Source organism: Coffea eugenioides, unplaced genomic scaffold (genome assembly GCF_003713205.1).
Source record: "Coffea eugenioides isolate CCC68of unplaced genomic scaffold, Ceug_1.0 ScVebR1_150;HRSCAF=607, whole genome shotgun sequence".
Classification (NCBI taxonomy): Eukaryota; Viridiplantae; Streptophyta; class Magnoliopsida; order Gentianales; family Rubiaceae; genus Coffea; species Coffea eugenioides.
This window is the reverse complement of record NW_020861919.1, coordinates 75,803-96,635: the sequence shown is the minus strand read 5'-3', so window position 1 is coordinate 96,635 and position 20,833 is coordinate 75,803. Positions and strand designations below refer to the sequence as shown.

The 20,833-nt window shown below is 38.9% G+C and overlaps 2 protein-coding genes across 2 annotated transcripts; one reads left to right on the top strand and one right to left on the bottom strand.

The window, feature by feature from the left end:
* The first annotated feature begins 255 nt into the window (after window positions 1-255).
* LOC113755471 lies at window positions 256-735 on the top strand. Its single transcript, XM_027299476.1, has one exon. The coding sequence runs from the start codon at window positions 256-258 to the stop codon at window positions 733-735; it is 480 nt and encodes a 159-aa protein (XP_027155277.1).
* Window positions 736-19,111: 18,376 nt separating this feature from the next.
* Window positions 19,112-20,239, bottom strand: LOC113755474. Its single transcript, XM_027299478.1, has 2 exons — window positions 19,544-20,239; window positions 19,112-19,441 (listed from the first exon to the last, which is right to left on the bottom strand). The coding sequence occupies exons 1-2, from the start codon at window positions 20,237-20,239 to the stop codon at window positions 19,112-19,114; spliced, it is 1,026 nt and encodes a 341-aa protein (XP_027155279.1).
* Window positions 20,240-20,833: the final 594 nt, after the last annotated feature.

The window sequence follows — 20,833 nt, the reverse complement described above, 5'->3', positions numbered from 1 at the left end:
TTTGCCTATAACAACAGCTATCATTCTACCATACAAATGGCACCGTATGAATCCTTATACGGGCGCAAGTGCCGCACACCGATCTTTTGGGATGAAGTAGGTGAGAGGAAAGTATTAGATTCGACCACAGTACCCTGGATTGAAGAAGCAATAGAAAAGGTCAAAATTATTCGCCAGAAAATACAAACAACTTAGAGCCGGCAGAAAAGTTATGCTGATCATCGAAGGAAAGACCTGGAGTTTGAGTTGGGAGACATGGTGTTCCTAAAGGTTACACCACTAAGGGGAACCGTTGCGGCTAGAAAAGGAAAGAAATTGAAACCCCGATATGTAGGGCCGTATAAGATTCAACGACGAGTCGAGACGGTGGCATATCAGCTAGAATTGCTAACCAGTATGTCTCGAATTCACAATGTCTTTCATGTTTCCTTACTCAAGAAATACCATCCCGACCCCACTCACATTCTACAACCTAAGGACGTGGAGCTAGATGAAACCCTCACCTACGAAGAGCAACCAGTACAGATTTTGGATCGAAAGGTGAAAGAACTAAGGAATAAACGGATACCTTTGGTGAAGATTTTATGGAGAAATCATGATATGGAGGAAGCCACCTGGGAATTGGAGGAAGACATGCAAAAGAAGTATCCTTCTTTGTTCATGAACAAAGGTATTAATTTCGAGGACGAAATTGTTCTAAGAGGGGGAGGTTATGAGACCCCGGTTAGTCATTAATTTCGATATTATGTGATATTAAGAGCATTTTGTTCTATTTTGTACTAATTGTAAGGCCCAAAGACAACCTAAGAGGGGGGTGAATTAGGTTGATTAAAACTTAATTGAGTTTAAGCACTTTTTACTTAATAAAAAATTTACCTTCTTTTCTAGTAGAGACCAATCAAGTAAATTTAAAGAAGAGAACAATGTTGATCAGACATAAGAATATATATAAGCAATGAGAATTTTATTAAACAAAAAAATAAGATAGAGTATCAACCGATTGTCTACCAAGCTTTCCTCAAACTTGAAGACCAATCACAAAGATGAGCACCTTCTCTTTGATGAACAATAATCAACTCAATGTACAATGGAGGGATCACTTCCTCCTTGCCCCAAACCTCACTTAGTCAAGCTAGGAAGTTTTACTATCACTCAGATAACCCTCAACAAAGCTACACCATTGAAAATTTGAAACACAAGAGAAGAGCTTACAAGAACTTCACACAACTAGGAGAACAAATCTTGCTTGGGAGACTATTTTCTAGCTAAAATATCTCTTTAGATCTTGTAATCAAAGTGTGCAAAAGTTATTTTCTCGTTCAGAATCGTTTGTATTTGAAGGGGACCAAAAATGGGCTTCATTAATGCTTCCAACGAATAGAAAGCAGATGAAGAGTCAGCTAGCCGTTGGGGCTGTCGGACGTCCGACAGATTAATCATCGTCCGATCCCATCGTCCGAAACTCACCAAGTTGTCGTTCGGACGTCCGATGGGATTTTATCGTCCGAAAGCATCTGCGTCCGAATGTCGTCCAGAGAGTCATCAAAACTTTGCGAAATTTTTCGGACGTCCAACGCGATCGTTATGCCTCAAAAGAGTGCGTCCGATCCTCCCGGACGTCCGATGCTTCCTCACGAGCGTCCGAAGGAGTTTCCTTCTTGATGTTCTTCATCCTTTCGGACGTCCGACATGAGTGCCCTGTTTTTACTTCTTCTTTTGGTTGATTTTCTTTCCTTGACACCTTTGTACCTGATTCTCTAAAAGCAAAACACTTATATTCGAAGAGAATTAGATAAACATTTCAAAGTGCTTTTGTGATCATCAAAATCAAGAATAACATTCTCCCCCTTTTTGATGATGACAAAACAATGATTTGAAATGAAATTTGATGATTACAAATAGGCTCCCCCTTTCTCAGTCAATCGAAGAACAAAAATTGAAAAACTCCCCCTCACTTGGCTACTTCACAGATTTATTCAATCATCCAAAAATAGTTAAGCAATTGAAAAAACTCCCCCTCACTTAGTTAAGCAATTTATTCACTGATTTATCCAAAAACAGTTAAGCAATTGAGAAACTCCCCCTCACTTGGCTACTTCACAGATTTATCCACATATCCAGTCAATTCATATCTTTTCTCCCCCTTTTTGTCATCACAAAAGTCAAAAGTAAAGAGACATGTCAAGAATCACAAAAGTAAAGAGACATGTCAAGAATCAGTAACATAAAAAAGAACTAAACATTCTTAACAAAATAGCTTACGAGCATCACAAAACATTACAAGCACCATCACATCCACATATCCAGTTTTGAACATTACAAGCACCAGAATCAAAGAAAACAACAAAACAAAAAAATCCAAGACAACCATCTAACACCTAGCAAATAGAAAATAGTCAAACAGAATGCAAATGATCCTAATATGGCTAGTGATCCTAAATGGTAAACTAAGTGGACCCAGGCGTCCTTCGAGTAAGCAGATACTAAGAGAGATCCTCCTCCTCAGTGTCTTCATCATCTTCAACATGTTCACCAACTGGTTTCTTGCCTTTGTCAGATGTGGAAGGATCTTGAGGTGCCACCGGAGTAGAGGTGAGATCGATGGGAGCAGGACTCATGGAGCGAATAGGAGCTGATGAACTTGGATCATTAGAGCGTGGCTCTTTGCCATGAGGAACTTCTTCACCCACAGGTGGGGGAAAGAGAAGACTCTTTTTATCCAGAAAGTCTGCTTGTTGCTCAGATGACATGGTGAGCATGAGACCATGTTCAAGAAGTAGAACATGTTGTTTAAGATCACGAAGGAGCTCAACCACTTCAGAATTTGAAGAAGAAGATGCCTTAGTGGCAGTCTTCCTAGGATGAATAGAAGTCAGTGCAACAGAGGATAGAGTGTGAAGGGGATCATGTGCAGCCTTAGATCTAGGTTCATTAGTCATAGCCCCCTTATAAGCCCACAAATTATCTCTAAAGACAAGATTCTTGCGCTCAAAATAAGCCTTAGTAAAGGCAGAAGAAAACGTTTCTTTGGGACAAACACCAAGGATGGGTACTTTGTAAAACTCAAAGATCTTCTGAAGAAATTTTCCATAAGACAGTTTTCTATGAGAATCAGTGGTGAAGCGAAGTAAAAACTTGCACATGACAAAGCCAAAGTCAATGCAAATTTTTTTTTTCTCGAAAACAATAAAAAAATACAGCGCCATTTTATTGGCATCTGTCCTATGACCATCAGTAGGTACAAGAAAATTTGAAATGATTGAGAAAGCAATTAGATTCACAGGAGCAAGGTCATTCAGTTTTGCATCAGCAGGGGCAGAAAACTTCTTTTGAAAATAAGACATCATCTTAGCACTATCAAAGTGATTATCAGCAGTGGGATGCTCTTCATAAGAAAAGAAATTGGCAATTTTACTTTTGCATCCTGGTTCAAAAACAGTATTTAAAATAGCATTCACAATCTCAGGATCAAACACTAAATCTACCCCATTTACCCTGGACATAATTTCAGTGTGATCAGTGCCTTTCCTAAGATTGGCAAAGAATTGATATAGCATTTCAGGGTAATAAACGTTAGGCATGGAAATGATATGTGACTATTTCTGAAATTCGAAGAGACGCAGAATGGACTCTAAACCTATTTTGCGAAACTCAGAGGGATTTATGGTACGTTGAGGAATGAAACCTTTTTGGGATATCCAGGAGTGTTTTTCTTTGGCAGCATCATCAAAGAATGGGGAGACAGTGGTTGATTTGGAGGGCGGTTGAGAAGAAGTTCCTTGTCCGGATTCTGGCTGAGCGGAAGGCTGTGAAATTTGAGCCTTTACTGCCCCCTTTTTGACACGTTTGGATGATCTTTTGGCCCTAGGAGAATCAGCATCTTTATCCCTGAGTGTGTGTTTGCGTCCGGCAGTTACCTTTCCTCCTCTTAGTTTCACCATTGTGTGAAATGCGTGAGATGTATGATGCTAATGATGCACACAGTAGTATGGGAGTGAATCACACAAGAATTTTGGGATAAACGAGCCTTGAAGATGATTGAACAGAATGGCTAGGAGAAAATAGGGTTTTGAGAGAAATTTGGGAACTGTCGAAATGTGATGAGATTTGGTGAAAGAATCAGGAAAATGAACTCGCAATGATCCGAAAAGGTTTTTGGTTGAATCAATTTTGGAATAAGTGCTTCAGAATAGCAGGAATTGAGAGTGAAAGGGAAGACAGTTTTCGTCCGAGTGAGAAGAGAAGAAAAAGAGTCTGAAGCAAATGAGGAGGGAAATTACTTTAAAAAGTGTACCGTTGCACTGTCGGATGGCCGAACGAAGTCTTGCGTCTGACAGTTTCGTCCGAACAGGTGCTTTCTGGGAAAACAGCTGAAGAACATTATCGGACGTCCGTTCATCTTCTATCGGACGTCCGAAAGCTTTGAAAGAAAAATTTAAGATGATTTTTCGATAATCCCTAATTTTGATCTTAGATGAATGAATTGATCCAATGGCAAAGCTTTTGTAAAAATATCAGTAATTTGATCTTTGGAACAAACATAATTCACACAAACTTCACCTTTTTGAACAAGATCGCGAATAAAGTGGTGCTTTATATCTATATGTTTTGTCCTAGAATGCTGAATTGGATTTTTGGTCAAATTGATTGCACTAGTATTATCACAGAATATAGGCATGCAGTCATATAACAATCCAAAATCATTCAAGGTATGCTTCATCCATAAAAGTTGAGCACAACATGCACTAGCGGCAATATATTCCGCTTCGGTTGTAGACAAAGAGATTGCATTTTGTTTCTTGCTAAACCAAGAGACTAAGCAATTACCAAGAAAGTGACAAGTTCCACTAATACTCTTTCTATCCACACGACAACCTCCAAAATCAGCATCCGAATATCCATATGGTGCAAACTCACTAGATCTAGCATACCAAAGACCATAGTCTAATGTACCTTTCAAATACCTAAAAATCCTTTTAACAGCATTCAAATGTGATTCTTTTGGACAAGATTGAAATCTAGCACACAAGCAAACAGCAAACATAATATCGGGTCTACTTGCGGTTAAATAGAGTAGGCTTCCAATCATACCTCTATAGTGCTTTTCATCCACATGTTTAAACAGATCCTGTTCAAGTAAGGTCGTGCCACGTTAGTAAGGTCAAGTTTTGTAGAAGTGCACATTGGAGTTCCAACTTGCTTTGAGTCCTCCATGCCAAATTTTTCAGCAATTCCTTGGTGTATTTTGCTTGATTTATAAAAATTCCCTCTAGTGCTTGATGTATTTGAAGTCCAAGGAAGAAATTTAATTCTCCCATCATACTCATTTCAAATTCACTTTGCATAATAGTGGAAAAATCCTTGCATAGATATTCATTAGTAGCGCCAAAAATAATATCATCTACATATATTTGCACAATAAGAAGATCATTTAACACTTGCTTAGTAAAAAGTGTGGTGTCCACAATAGTTAGAATTGTGTCTAACTAACCACATGCATCTCATTCCTCTGTTCAGATTTCTTTTCACATAACAATCTCCTTTCAAATGCCCTCTTTGACAGCAAAAACTACACATAATGGAAGAGTCTTTAACATGTAATGATTTGATAAATCTCAATCCACTCCTTCTATATGTTGTGAAACCATATGCATTTTTGTTGTGTGCTAATGTTCTTTCATGAGCAGTAAGAGAGGTGGTTGACATGTTCTTTTTGAGATAATCTTGTTTTCTAGCTTTTAAAGTCTCATCCAAACTGTCCATCCTTTTATTCAAGTCACCATGTCTTTTCTTTAGCATTTCACAAACACTTGTCTTTCTATCAAGTTCATTTTGAACATCAAATCCGGCTCTTACAAGGCACTCATTGTCAGCCTTTAGTTGTTTATTTTGTTGAAAAAGACTTGCATTATTTTGAATGAGAAAGACAATTTTCTATTTTAGCTGCTTGTTTTTATCATAAGATTCCTTCAAGGCATTATGCAATTTTTCAACAAAGGATTCAAGATCATCATCATCTTCATCATCACTTTCAGATTGAGAGTGTATGGAAGTTACCTCATTATCTCCAATAGCCATGAAGGCCATTTGAGCTGATTCTTCTTCTTCTTCAACTTCGCCTTCGGAGTTACATTCATTCCATGTAATCTGGAAGTTGTTGAACCTTGGCTTTCGATCAGCTTTTCCATATTTCTTTTTCTTCAGGGAGCATTCGTTTGTGTAGTGTCCAGGCTGTCCACATTCGTAGCATTTGTCCAATTGTTTCTTGTTGAATTCTTGTTTTCCTTTGTTCCTTGCGTTTGAAGACTGATTCTGGAATTGATTGCTAGCTCCTCCCCTTCTAAACTTCCTTTTATTCAAGATTCTCTTGAAGCTTTTTGTGATGAGAGCAAGATCGTTGTCATCATCATCCGAGTCTTCATCATCCAACTGAGTTGGATCATCTTCACCTTGAGCTGCTTTTAGAGCTATGTTTCTCTTTGCTCTCGCGTCCTCTTCCTCCTGCACTTTAGTTTTCAACTTCAACTCATAGGAGGTTAGTGAGTTAATGAGAGATTCAATAGGCACATAATTCAAATCCTTAGCCTCCTCTATTGCAGTCACTTTACTTTCCCATTCTTTGCCCAACGCATTGAGAATTTTCCCGTTTTTCTCTCCCAAGGTGTACTCTTTGCCTAACACCTCGAGATCTTTGATCAAGTCATTGAACCTGCAATACATTTTGTCAATATTCTCAAGGGGTTCTATTTTAAATGATTCATACTTTGTGACCAAGATAGACTTTTTCTGTTCTCTCACGTTGTCACTATCCTCATGAATTTCTCTTAGCTTATCCCACATTTCTTTAGCAGATTTACATCCTTTTACTCTAATCGATTCATTTGAGTCTAAGGCACTATAAAGAACATTCATGGCTTTGGCATTCAAAGTGAGATTGGCTCTATCTTGAGCATTCAACTCAGCTCTTGTTTTAGGCCGAAACAAACCTGTATCTGCATCAAGAATGTTAGCATCATGCGGTCCTTCATTCACAATAAACCATAACTCAATATCAATGGATTGCAAAAAGATAATCATTCTTTCTTTCCAACTAACATAATTAGAACCACTAAACATGGGAGGTCTAGTGACAGATTGCCCCTCATCAAATATGGCATGATTAGTTGTCATCTTTACTCCAAGCCGCTTGAGCTTAATCTCTAGGAGACCAAGCTCTGATACCAATTGTAAGACCCAAAGACAACCTAAGAGGGGGGGGTGAATTAGGTTGATTAAAACTTAATTGAGTTTAGGCACTTTTTACTTAATAAAAAATTTACCTTCTTTTCTAGTAGAGACCAATCAAGTAAATTTAAAGAAAAGAACAATGTTGATCAGACATAAGAATATATATAAGCAATGAGAATTTTATTAAACAAAAAAAATAAGATAGAGTATCAAACCGATTGTCTACCAAGCTTTCCTCAAACTTGAAGACCAATCACAAAGATGAGCACCTTCTCTTTGATGAACAATAATCAACTCAATGTACAATGGAGGGATCACTTCCTCCTTGCCCCAAACCTCACTTAGTCAAGCTAGGAAGTTTTACTATCACTCAGATAACCCTCAACAAAGCTACACCATTGAAAATTTGAAACACAAGAGAAGAGCTTACAAGAACTTCACACAACTAGGAGAACAAATCTTGCTTGGGAGACTATTTTCTAGCTAAAATATCTCTTTAGATCTTGTAATCAAAGTGTGCAAAAGTTATTTTCTCGTTCAGAATCGTTTGTATTTGAAGGGGACCAAAAATGGGCTTCATTAATGCTTCCAACGAATAGAAAGCAGATGAAGAGTCAGCTAGCCGTTGGGGCTGTCGGACGTCCGACAGATTAATCATCGTCCGATCCCATCGTCCGAAACTCACCAAGTTGTCGTTCGGACGTCCGATGGGATTTTATCGTCCGAAAGCATCTGCGTCCGAATGTCGTCCAGAGAGTCATCAAAACTTTGCGAAATTTTTCGGACGTCCAACGCGATCGTTATGCGTCCGAAGAGTGCGTCCGATCCTCCCGGACGTCCGATGCTTCCTCACGAGCGTCCGAAGGAGTTTCCTTCTTGATGTTCTTCATCCTTTCGGACGTCCGACAGTGAGTGACCCTGTTTTTGCTTCTTCTTTTGGTTGATTTTCTTTCCTTGACACCTTTGTACCTGATTCTCTAAAAAGCAAAATACTTATATTCGAAGAGAATTAGATAAACATTTCAAAGTTCTTTTGTGATCATCAAAATCAAGAATAACACTAATTTATTAGAAAACCCTAATTTGGATTATTTATAAAACCCTAGTTTTTGTATTAATCACAAGTTCGAGTTGTAGTTAAAAATTAGATATATAAGTGTGTGTTTTTGTACAGGTAAGTATAGGATTCGATTTATTTTTTTCCAAATGTTAAGTAGGTTTTAAAAGGTTAGAAAACCCTAAACTAGCAAAACCTGTAGTTGTTATAATTTATTAGAAGTCCTAAGTTGGGTTTAAAACCCTAATTTTGCCTATGACAAAAAGGTTGCTGTTTAATTGCTTTTAGGTAGGATAAAGTATGATTAAGTATAGGTGATTAATATAGGAGGGTGATTAGTGAAGCAATTAAGTGTGGTTAAGTGTTTTAGACTAGATTAAGTTTGTATCCTATGGAGTTAATTGAAAGCTTTTCATATATTTATGGGCAAGAGTGTAAGAAAGAGAAAGTGATGTTGTAGGGGCTAAGGAGCAAAATTCAAACTTTTGTGTGATTGGTTGTAGTAAAAAACTTGCATGAGAACCATAGAAACGGATCATGCGTTTGCGTCGCGCGAAACCGTTCAAACTGGAAATCAGGGCAGCCCAGAACCCGAACTTTGGCTCTGTTTTTCTTTGTGCTACGTATTGATTCAGGATTTTCCCAAAACATGAAAGTTGTATCTTCTTAAGTCCTCGTTGTACCTGCACAATTTCAGCCCAATCCGATCAGGGTAACCTGAGTTATACCCAAAACAATGTAAGGTGCCAGAACTGCCGTTGAAGTCGGTCAGTTCTGAGCCCGAACTTTGGACCCATTTTTCTCTATACTCTATACTGATTCAGCTTTTGGTAAAAACACAAGAGTTATAGTCTTATCAATGAACTTTCCAACGCCTCTAGAATTTCTTGATTCCGATTTATGAGTCATGAGTTATGGTCATTCAAACAGGGCCTGTTTGGTAACCTGAACTGAAACGGCTGAAACTGTCTTGTGCATTTTTACCCTAGTTCCGTTGTGATCTGGATTACAGGGCCTTCATGAAAGTTGTAAATCATTCTCTTAGCTTCGAAGCGGGATCTCACACACCTTAATCCGACATTCCTAGCCTCACTTTTAGTCAAAACAGTTTGGGACGGCAAATCTGCCCGTTTCCGTTTTGCCGGCCGTTTCCGTTTCCGTTCACCGTTTCCGCTCGCGCGTGTGTCCGTTTTGCCGTTTCGCTTTATTTACGCATTTTAGTAGTCATTTGTGTAGTAATGTGGTGCAATTTTTTATTTCAGACGGTGACGGGTTAGACGGAGCCGGTGGGGCCTACTAGCTGTTATACGTGACGTGATCTTCGCTTTTTGCTATATTTGCTCTTTATGTAAGTATTCAGGCCGTTGTGATGTTTAAGTTGCTTATGTGTTTTAATGTGAATGAAAGGATACTTAGGCGAGAGTGCACTTTATCACACTCGACCTAAACCTTAATTTGCATACATATTTGTACTTGACCTGTGTATATGAACTGTTTTGGGACTGAACCCCTTGAGCTTGTAGCTCGGGGTGATTTTTGAGAATTGTGAAATATGATGAACTTGGGGCCCGATCTTAAGACCTAGACGGACTATTCGAGCCGGTCGGGGCTTGGTCGAAGTTAGTCCAACCTAGTCTTGAGGTCACAAGTTTGTGAACCAAGTTCAATTTCGTTTCCTTTGCTCGAGCCATTTTGTGAGGTGACTAGCCAGTGAGGGTGATAAGGGGTACGGTGGGAGTACAAGTGGAGTTCTACGGATCATTATTTGTAGTCGACGGAGTGTCGATAGGAGGTCACACGTGGCACATTATTTGGCTTTGGAGCCAACCTGTATCCTTAACTTGTGTTGTTACGTTTGTACTTTTGATTTGACATCTTGGTGATATAATTGTTCGTCTTAATGTGTAATTTACGCTTTTACCCCTGTTTACTTACTAAGCTTCTATCTTACCCATTTCCTTTGCTTTTCTTAACAGGGGACGATGTGGGGGACCCTTTTGGCACTATCACTAGTATAGATAGTTTTTGTTTGTTATAGTGGGACAATTAAGATGTTTTTTTTTATTTTGATGATCTGTGTAAGAACCCTTCTAGGGTCTAATTTCTGCTTTTGGTTATTAACATCAGATAATGTTGTAGTCTGGATATCTACTTTTGAAGGTGTAAATAGAACTCTTTTGGGGTTGTATATATTGTGAGTAGTACCCTTTTGGTTTATATAGTTTTATTTGCTTTGCATTTTGAGTCCTGGCGCGAGCTAGGCAGACGGTCTGCTAAGCCCTTTGGTACGCCTTTGGGTGCTGTGGGGTCGTCACACGATTTGTCAAGAAGGGGGGTAGAAGGGTGCGCGGTGAATGCTGAGACTCCAACAAGAAATTAAATTAAATTTATCAAAAAGTTCACCAACAAGAAATTAAATTAAATTCATCTAGAAGGGGGGTAGAAGGGTGCGCGGCGGACGCTGAGACTTCACCAACAAGAAATTAAATCTGTAATTAAATTTGATTTGTCAAGAATGGGGTAGAAGGGTGCGCGGTGGACGTTGAGACTCACAAACAAGAAATTAAATCTGAAATTAAATTTGATTTGTCAAGAAGGGGGTAGAAGGGTGCGCGGCGGACGCTGAGACTTCACCAACAAGAAATTAAATCTGAATTTAAATTTGATTTGTCAAGAAGGGGGGTAGAAGGGTGCGCGCGGACGCTGAGACTTCACCAACAAGAAATTAAATTTGACTTTGTCAAGAATGGGGGATAGAAGGGTGAGCGGCGGACGCTGAGACTTCACCAACAAGAAATTAAATTAAATTTATCAAGAACTTCACCAACAAGAAATAAAATTGATTTTGTCAATAAATTAAATTCGATTTGTCAAGAATAGGGGATAGAAGGGTGTGCGGCGGACGCTGAGACTTTACCAACAGGAAATAAAATTGATTTTTGTCAAGAAAGAAAGGGGGTAGAAGGGTGCGCGGCGGACGCTGAGACTCCACCAACAGGAAATAAAATTAATTTTATCAAGAAATTAAATTTGAATTTTTTTTATTTTTTTTATCGGGAGAACCTTTTCAAAAATAATTTGCCCTAGTTTCAACCAATTATTGTGCAACCGATCATTCAATTTGCATTATGGCGTTGTTGCTCCTCCTTAAAACTTTGATTCACACTTCTTCCTCGGTTTGAAACATGAATATTCAATTCTTGGGCGACATTCCATAATTACATAATAATTTTGCCCCAGTTTTGTTATTGGAAACACGTATGGACCTGCAAGAGAAAGAACAAATAATGCCACCACTATTCGACCAGTCTAGATTTCAAGAAACGTGAAAACATGAGTATTTTGATGTTTTCCCTTTGATGCTACAAAACTCAACTTTGCTCTATGAACTGTATCAAGTTTCGTTGACTTCCAATGCTAATAACACTTGGTACCCAGGCCATTTCAATAAATCACAGGGATCGCCATTTGATAAATCCCCAATGTAGCAAAACTCAAATTTGCTCTGCAATCTACAACAAATTTTCTTAACTTCCAATGCTTATCAAATATGACATTTGGTATCCAGACAATTTCAATAAATCACAGGGATTGCCATTTGATAAATCCAAAGAGATAAATGAGACCATGAAACAAATGAAAGAATATTTTATTTACACAATAATGATGAAATCTCAGTAATTTGAAAACAATCATCCATTTTGAAAGAAAATTAATTTAAGAGAAATGAACCTGTAAACTTAATAATTCATGTTTGATGAACCAAAACACTTTGATTTTTTAACAAAATGCCACATTTGACCCCTTGGATATCGTTCCTCCTGAATTCAATGCTTGGCAATAGAACCACAATGCAAAGAGAAATTCTAATGAATTGAGTCTCCAGCCATTTCATTCCAAGCTCGCCTTTCATCATAAAACCCTACCTTAGCGCCCTTTTGGGTTTTCACTAAGGTTACCCCCACCTTTTTATTTTCTTTTTTCTTTTATTTTCTTTTTCTTTTTTCATTTCTTTTTTTCTCTTTTCTTTTTCTTCTTAGATGCCCTTTCGGGTTTTCACCTGATGAACAAATCCCACCGATAGCCTTTATCAAACTTAGAAATATGTTTTAAGAAATGGTGGCATCAGTGCGACAACCCTTCCCTTGCAAAATTGGTGAAGGTATATTGACATCATTTGCCTTGTGATTAGAAAATTTCCTAAAAGAGGTAGCGCAAAGAACGGAAGTCAGGACTTCCGATTTTTTGTAATGTAGTCAGGCGAGGTGCTAAAAAAAAGGTTAAGACTTGAAAGCGGATTTCAAAAGTGGTTTAAATGATCTGAGATCGCATTTCTACATTAACCCTATTTTAGGGTTAAATCAAAACTTGCCCCAGTTTATTCTCAACTGAGGTTCTCTTCTCTCTCATTTTTCTCTTTTTTTTAAGCCTTCTGCCATTCTTTTGAAAGTTTCAAAATTTGCCCCAGTCTATTTTAACTGAGGGTTTCCTTTGTTTATTTCCTTTCGTTCTTCTATTGATTTTCATCTATTGAACTTTTCTTTCCAACTCAAACTTGCCCCAGTGTGGGGTTTGCGATTTTCAGGGGTTGCCAAGCGAAATGATTTATTCTGAAGGCTCAAAAAGGGATAACTAGGGATAGAATGTCTCAATGAAAAGGAAGAAGGCTTGACTTTCATTCCATTCTTCGCATTATCCCTGAAAGGAAACTTTCATCTAGCATATGAAGGATTTCTTACACATATCCGATTTGATCGGCTGAGGGAAAATTTGTCCATCCCTTTCTGCGAGAACAAGTGCTCCACCAGGCTATACCTTTTTTTGACAGTAAAAGTGTAACGACCCCACCTCCCCCTAAGGCGAACCAGAGGGTTCGCCTTAGGGGGAGGTGGGGTCGTTACAAATGGTATCAGAGCCTAGGCTTCAGATCTTTGTAGTGTATCCTAGGCTTAAAGTTTAGGATGCCGGACTGTGGGATTGGTTTGTACGTTCAGTGCTCTTTTGGAGCGTCAGTTGTGAATCTTGAAAGTGGTACGCGTAAGATATGATTTGGTTGAATTACGCTTGAGAGCGTACGGCCTGAGCTGTACAGTTTCTTAGTTTTGGATTCTTGGCTAGGGTTTTGATAGATTATGGTGGCCGGAATTGTTGAGAAAAGTTTTGGTTTGCATTTTTCTTCTAATTTTCCTGTTTGATTAAGGTTATACCACCCGAGTGGTAAATGTTAAGATTTGAGATATTTGAACTGTCTAAGACCGACTAGACTGAGCTCATTTGAGACTTGAATTTGTATCGGCTAGTGTACCCTTACGTACACTTGATAGACCTGACCTGACTGAAAATAGGGTATCTCTTTTACTCTTGAGCAAGTATCTTGATTCATATATGATCTGTATGTGGATTTGAGTTTGATGACTGCTTGAGAGTGTGAATTACTGGGCATAAGCTAGGCGAGTGAGTTCCTACTCGTACTCATGTTCTTTGAACCTGAAATAATTGACCCCGCTTTTGAACCGATACACTTGAACCCTGCTTTTGACTCTGTTTCTGAACATTTTCGTACTTGTTTGGTTATAGACCGGCTACTACTCTTCTGTAGCGGTTGAACAGAACCTCTCTGGTGAGGCATTGCCTGTTGTGTTTCCAAGCACCGCCATTCTTCTGGCGAGGCATGCCTGTTGTGTTTTCAAGCACCATCAGGGATTGAAATTCTTGAACAGAACCTCTCTGATGAGGTATGGCCTGTTGTGTTTTCAAGCACCGCCATTCTTCTGGCGAGGCATGCCTGTTGTGTTTCCAAGCACCATCAGGGATGAAACTTTGACTTGAGGCTCTCTGGTGAAGCTTAGCCGTAGTGCTAGCTTGTTGTGTTTCCAAGCACCACCAGGGCCAATTTCTTGAGCTAAGATCCTCTGGTGAAGTTTAGCCGTTGTGCTAACTTGTTGTGTTATCAAGCACCACCAAGGATGAAATTTTGAACTGAGGTTCTTTGGCGAGGTATAGCCGTTGTGCTAACCTGTTGTGTTGTCCAGCACCGCCATGGACAAAATCTTGCATCTAAGGCTCTGGTGAAGTATAGCTGAGTGCTAGCTTGTTGTGTTTTCAAGCACCACCGGGACAAATTCCTGAGACTTTCTGGTGAAGTATAGCTGAGTGCTAGCTTGTTGTGTTTTCAAGCACCACCAGGGGTAATTTCTGACCTGAGACATCGTTATGTCCTGGATTGTTTTTCCAAATATCAGGGACTTTAAGTCCGATTTCGAGCCCTTTTGTATATGTATCCAGTTACTCGTCTGACTATCTATTGGATCAAGATTATTTGACAAGTTGGATTGGAGTACTTTTAGTACTTGATTGTGATGAGTGATTCTTAGTATGTGATTGACCTTTGAGATATTTGATCTGATTAGTATTTGATTATGATAAGCGAGATTGAAATGATTCTTAATACGTGATCGACTTTCGACAACTATTTTGATCTGATTAGTACAAGTTGGAATGTCGAGGACGACATTCTTTTGAGGAGGGGAGTTGTAACGCCCCGAGGCAGAAGAAAGGGAAAAATTTCTGGTGAATAGTGTTTTGTGGGGGAATCCGGCCAGAAGCCGTGCAAATTCCTTATATTTTTCTTCAAATTCCCTTTTCTTTGACAAATACCACTTTATAATGGCCCTACTACCCAATCATCCCACAATAAGTGCCAATGAACCTAGAAAGTAGGGTTTCACACTTCGGTTTCAAGATTGGAGCAAATTAGGGTTTTCGCGATTTTTCGCCGGATGAATTTTCGGTACAGAGTAAGGATTAAGTTTGGGGATTAAAAGTGACTTTTAAGTGAGAAATAATATGTGATTAGTAGCAATGATATAAGGTTAGTGAATGGGAAGTAAAAACCCTAATACGTGTGTTTTTAAGAAAAACGGCGCGAACCGGCGGGTCCCGCGCACTACCGATTGAACGCACCACTTGACCACCATTTTTCTTACCAAACAAGCTTATTGAACTTGAGCAAAATATCTTCTTACTTGGCAGCTAAGGTTGACCGAAATTAGTGGCTAAAATGACAAGGAAAAGAAAGAGAAAAATGGAAGGTAGTGGTGGCGACAAGTGTCGCCACCTTAGAGCTTCTTGACCAAGACTTAGTCTTTCCATTTAACACCAAAATTCAGCATTTTCCTCTTCATTTTTGCTGCTGCTGTCCGAGAGGAGCAAGAGAGAAAAACACCAAGGGAAAACATTCCATTTCTTCTTGAATCCAACTATTAAGTGAGAAATCAAACAAAACAAACCGATTAAACTTGCCTTTGAGTGATTAGTTAGTGATTTGTGGTGAGATTTTGGAAAGAGAAAGCTTGGGCTACACATAGTGAACTCTAGTCAAGGTAAGAAAGATGATCTCTCTAAATTTTACTTTCAATCTTGTTAAATTAAGCTTAGTAACTTGCTTTTGTGGTGGAATCATGGATGTTATCATGTTTTGGAAGTTTTCCCCTTTTTATATGATGAACTAGGGCTTGAGGAATTTCTGCCCAATTTGATGTATGATGTATATATGTTGAAATTAAGTTTATAGAAGGGGTTTTGGTAGTGATTGAAGTGAGAAATTAAGGAAGATTGCATTAAATACTAAAAATCCCAGAATTCTGGAAAATTTGCTCCATCATTCTGTCCGGTTTTGCAGCCCTATGTTAGAGGACGAATTGGCCTTAGGTCAAAGAATGAAAGTTGTAGAGAATGGTATTTTATAGGTGTCTACAAAATTTCACCTCAATCGGAGCAATGTAGGTCGTGAAAAGTCCAAAATACCCTTACTGTTTTAAGTTTTTCCCCAGCAGTCCGTGTGATCAGTTTGTCCAGTTTATCACGTTTTTTTACTAGGATCCGTACTGATTTAGCTTTTCTCTAAAACATTAAAGTTGTAGTATTCTGACTTAGCTTTCAAATTCTTCTAAGAACACCTGAATCGGACTTTTGTACTCTGAGATATGATCATTACAGTGTAATGCGGTTAAATAGCCGACAAGTTAGATTTTGGTTCTGTAATTTGAGGATTTGACTAAGTTACATTAGGAACTGGACTAAGTGATCTTCATGAACATTGTACCCCTGTGTCTTAGCTTCGAAACGGTATAGGTTGCGCCTCAATCCGATAAGCGTAACCTCGGATATGTTATTTCCGCATTCACACGTCAAATCTGTCTTTTGCTAGATTGTATTTCTGCACTTGTTATAATTGTGATTCTTATTCTTATGATATTATGAGCCTATGGAACGGATTTTGACCTGAATTATGATATGCGTGACTTTGGGTTGTGACTGAGGAAAAATAATGAAGCCTAAATGGCTGGAAAATTAGGTAAACACAAAGGGCATGCTGCCCGAATTTACGCTCAAGGACTAGAAAACTATACTTGTAACTTGTGTAAAGGTTAAGTGATTATCACTTAAACTAGCGAGTACCTTTACTACTTTGTTATCGAGGGTTATACGTTAAAAACCTAAACGAACTTGTACCCTTGAGGAAAAGATATAATGGCCAATGTAAACTTGTATTTCTTTGTACTTTCAACTCAAGTGTTGTTTTCCAAGTATATATACTACAAAAACCTTACGAGTTGAAAAGAGAACAAGTGTTTCACGAATGTCTTTCAAATGAATTTCAATTGGTTGATTCTTAATGAACGGAACGTTTAAGTTTCGAATCTTACTCGTGTTTCAAAGTTCTCAAATTGGATTTCTATCGCAGATCTGGACTTCAAACCTGGAGTATAGTTGAACGTGAATACTTGAAGCACTATAATTGGAGTGAGTGGTCCCTCGACTGTTCCCAAAGTTACTTTTGAACTAATTCTTGCATTTATTACTCCATTGCATATCATTTGGGTTCGGGTGTGTGCCATGACATAATTTGGCTCCAATGAGTTCCTGGAAAGTCTTGTGCTTAGAACCAATGTCTCCACTATTGTTTACATATTCTTTGGAGCCCGATGGCTCCTTACTTCTGTTTCACGGTTACCTGATCTAAACGAGCATTGGATATTTAAGTACAAGAACTTCACTGGCTCACATGAGCAATAAATGAACATTTGATTACTGCATCATGACATCATATCAATGCTTTATTGTGAAATATACTTGGCTGTTGATTTTACTGGTCACTCGCTGAGCTTCTAGCTCACCCCCTACTATCTTCTTCTCCCCACAGGGATCGAAGTAAATGAAGAACTTGCTTTTGGATCTTTGTGTGGCTGGATGGCGTACATCTTGTATAGTTTAGTTTTGGTTTTGGTTTATGTACTTTTGGGCTTGTATAAATATTTGGAATTGAATCGGATGTAAATCTACATTTTACGCTTAGAACTAGTTTCCGCTTCGCTTATGATATGTAATTTTGGAGAATTGGATGTATTATTTGAGTTGTACCTTGTAATTTACTTGAGAAATGTAGTGAGCGACTGAGTCCCGGCGAGAGCTGGGCAGGCGGCTCGCCGAACCCTCTGGTTCGCCTTAGGGGGAGGTGGGGTCGTTACAAAAAGAACCTTGCCAATTTGGGATAAACTCTTCTTTTGGCCTTATCTTGCACTGACAAAGCTACCTCAACGCTTTGTCTCCTCATCTGAATAGTTATGATTTGACCCTTTTATGGTAAGCACGGGCCAATCCTTTTCTTTTGGTCATATTAACCATTACGGACTGCATTTAGCTGCTTCTTATCAAGTAATCACTGCTTTATTTCCTTAATCTTAATCCCAATTCGGCTTGAGTTTCTCCTTATACCATTCGAGCCTCTTTGAAATATTTCTGGATGTCTCCTCATTACTCTTTTCATTTTGAAATTCAAATTCACATTCGTGAGACATCGAAATTGCTACCATCAAATTTCAGAACAGTGATATCCAAAGGGTCAGAGGATTTTATTCTTGGCCATCTGAAAAGAATGCGTAAGTAACACAGTATATATAAAACTGTACATTTTATTGAATTTCAAGATAAAGACCAAACTTAATAGCATGTTACTTCTTAAACAAGACGTGTTTTCAAAAATCATTTGATTGAAAACTATTTACAAAAACATGGTTAAACAAAAGACACTCGCATGAATGGATTTTAACCAAAAACAACTCCCCATATTTATCGAAATTCCCTTCAAGAGGGAGGGATCACTAGTTCGAAACTTTCAAGTTTCCTCATTGGGGGTAAATGCCTCAAACGCATCCTTGTGTTTGGGAAAGGGATTCGTACTTATACTCAGTCTTTGTTCACCCTTTTTCCTTAGCACTATATCTCCGGCTTCGATCATATCCTAAATTTTATGTTTCAATACCCAGCAATTATTGGTGGAATGCCCTGGAGCTCCAGAATGATAACCGCAAATGGCTTGAGGGTCATAGCTGGAGGGAGCACCCCTAGGATAGATCTTGGGAGGCATAACACCAATTTTTTTGGCAGTTTTGAGCTGTTCGTACAATTGATCGATGGGTTGGCCCAGGTTGATGAAGGTTCGATATGGGGTTGGGTTTTGGGTTGGAGGATAAGTTTGGTTGTTTGGTTGAACAGGTCTGGGATTATAAGGAGGGCGAGGTCGATTTTGAAGACTGGGATTATAGGTGGGTTTGCATGGTTTGGCTGAGGTTGAGGGTGATTGATAGTAGTATGGTAAACAGGGCATGAGTTTGGATAATATGGGTAGAAGGATGAATATGTTGGGTATTGCTGAAATCTGGGTATAGAAGACGGGCCTCGGTCCTAGACTAATGCGGCTTCCCCATCTTTCTTTTTGAACTGAGACGTCTTGCTACTGCTGCTTGGATTTTGCAAAGCCTCTAATTACGATTTTAGAGCTGACACATTAACAATCTTTCCCGCTCTTAAAAACTCATCATATTCCTCCAATTTGTTGACAATTTCTGCAAACGAGCATCCAGTCATGCGAAAAATTTCCTCAAAATAGGACGGGTCATACGCCTTAATAAACGTACGGACAATTTCCTCTTCTGTCATCGAAGGTTCCACTTTGGCTGCCAATATTCGCCATCGCTTGGCATATGTCTTATGATCCTCAGATGGCTTCCTTTTAGTGCCTTCAAGCGTGGTTCTCGTTGGAGCAAGTTCACAATTGTACTCATACTGTCTCACGAAGGCAGTTGACAAATCCAACTATGTTCTCATTTTTTCAGGCTTCAAATTGGAATACCAATCCAGGGCATCGCCTTCTAAGCTCTCGGGGAATAAACGTAGTGGCAAATTTTCATCATCTACTGGCTTTCCCAACTTATTTACAAATAGTCTTAAATGCGTCTTGGGGTTACCAGTTCCATCATATTTGCTAAACTTGGGCGCTTTAAAACCCACAGGCAGTTGCATATCAGGAAACAGGCACAACTCATTATAGTCCAACCCTCTTTGTTTGCTCAATCCTTGACTCTTCCTTATGAATTCATCAAATCGATCCAATCTCTTTAGCAAATTCTTGTCAATTAGCGCGGAAGATTCTCTTCTTTCCACTTTTCCTAGGGCAGTGGTGTCTAGTTTGAATGGCTCTGTAGTGGAATAGTAATGTGGTCCTTGAGGTTCAAGTGGCATGTTCAGATTAACCGGTGGATAATTTTGGGGAGCTTGCATGTAAGAAGCATTGGGTGCATAGGTAGGTGGTAAGCCATGAGTGGGATAGATGAAAGCTTCTTCAGGTGGATTTATGACATGTGAAGTAACAGAGGTTTGAGTATAGGGTAAAAGTATTAGTTGTGGTTCAGGCTGACTAGCAGGTAAAGGCTCAGGTTGGCCACCACTATCGTTACCAGTGACTAACTGATGAATCACGCGCCGTTGGGCCGTCATTTCCATGCTTAGCTCATTAAATTTATTTAAAACTTCGCTCAGTTGAGCTCCCAGGTTTGCCAAATCAGTTGATGGTGCCATTACAGGCCTGTCGGATGATTCCGGGTGTGTACTCATGTTTACATTATTTCTCAAAGCTCGGCTACGTGATCGTGTAATGATGGGGCTTCTTCGTGTAGCTATGTTGACAATTACCTGAAAATTTAGAAACCCGTTTTAAATTCCCCTTTTGAGTAATTGCTGACAAAAAGAAATAAAGAAAAAGAGAAAGACACAAGTTAGTAAAAATTAAAATAATTCGGATGCATGCCCTATTAGGGCACTCTTTTTACGCCAAGGGTTGGTCTAGCATGAAATTGCAATCCTTCAGGGTAGGCACTATACAATACCTGATGGATCCGATCAACTTATTGCCATTCGATTGGAAGGTAATTTGAAAATTTTGGCCAATTGAACGACGGGAGATTTTTAGCCTGATAGAACAAGGGTAAAGCCCGAATGGATTGAGTACTTTGATTAATACAAGAATTTGTAAAAACACACAGATTTGACCTTGATAAATTTTCTCAGTGAAGCATGGATCAAAACCCCAACCGATCAAATGGCTGGATGCAATAGATGGTTTTCTCAAAATCAATTAGGTTTCCCAATTTGAAATTTGACATTGAAACCCTAATTGGTCAAATGGGTTGAATGAAATTGATGATTTAT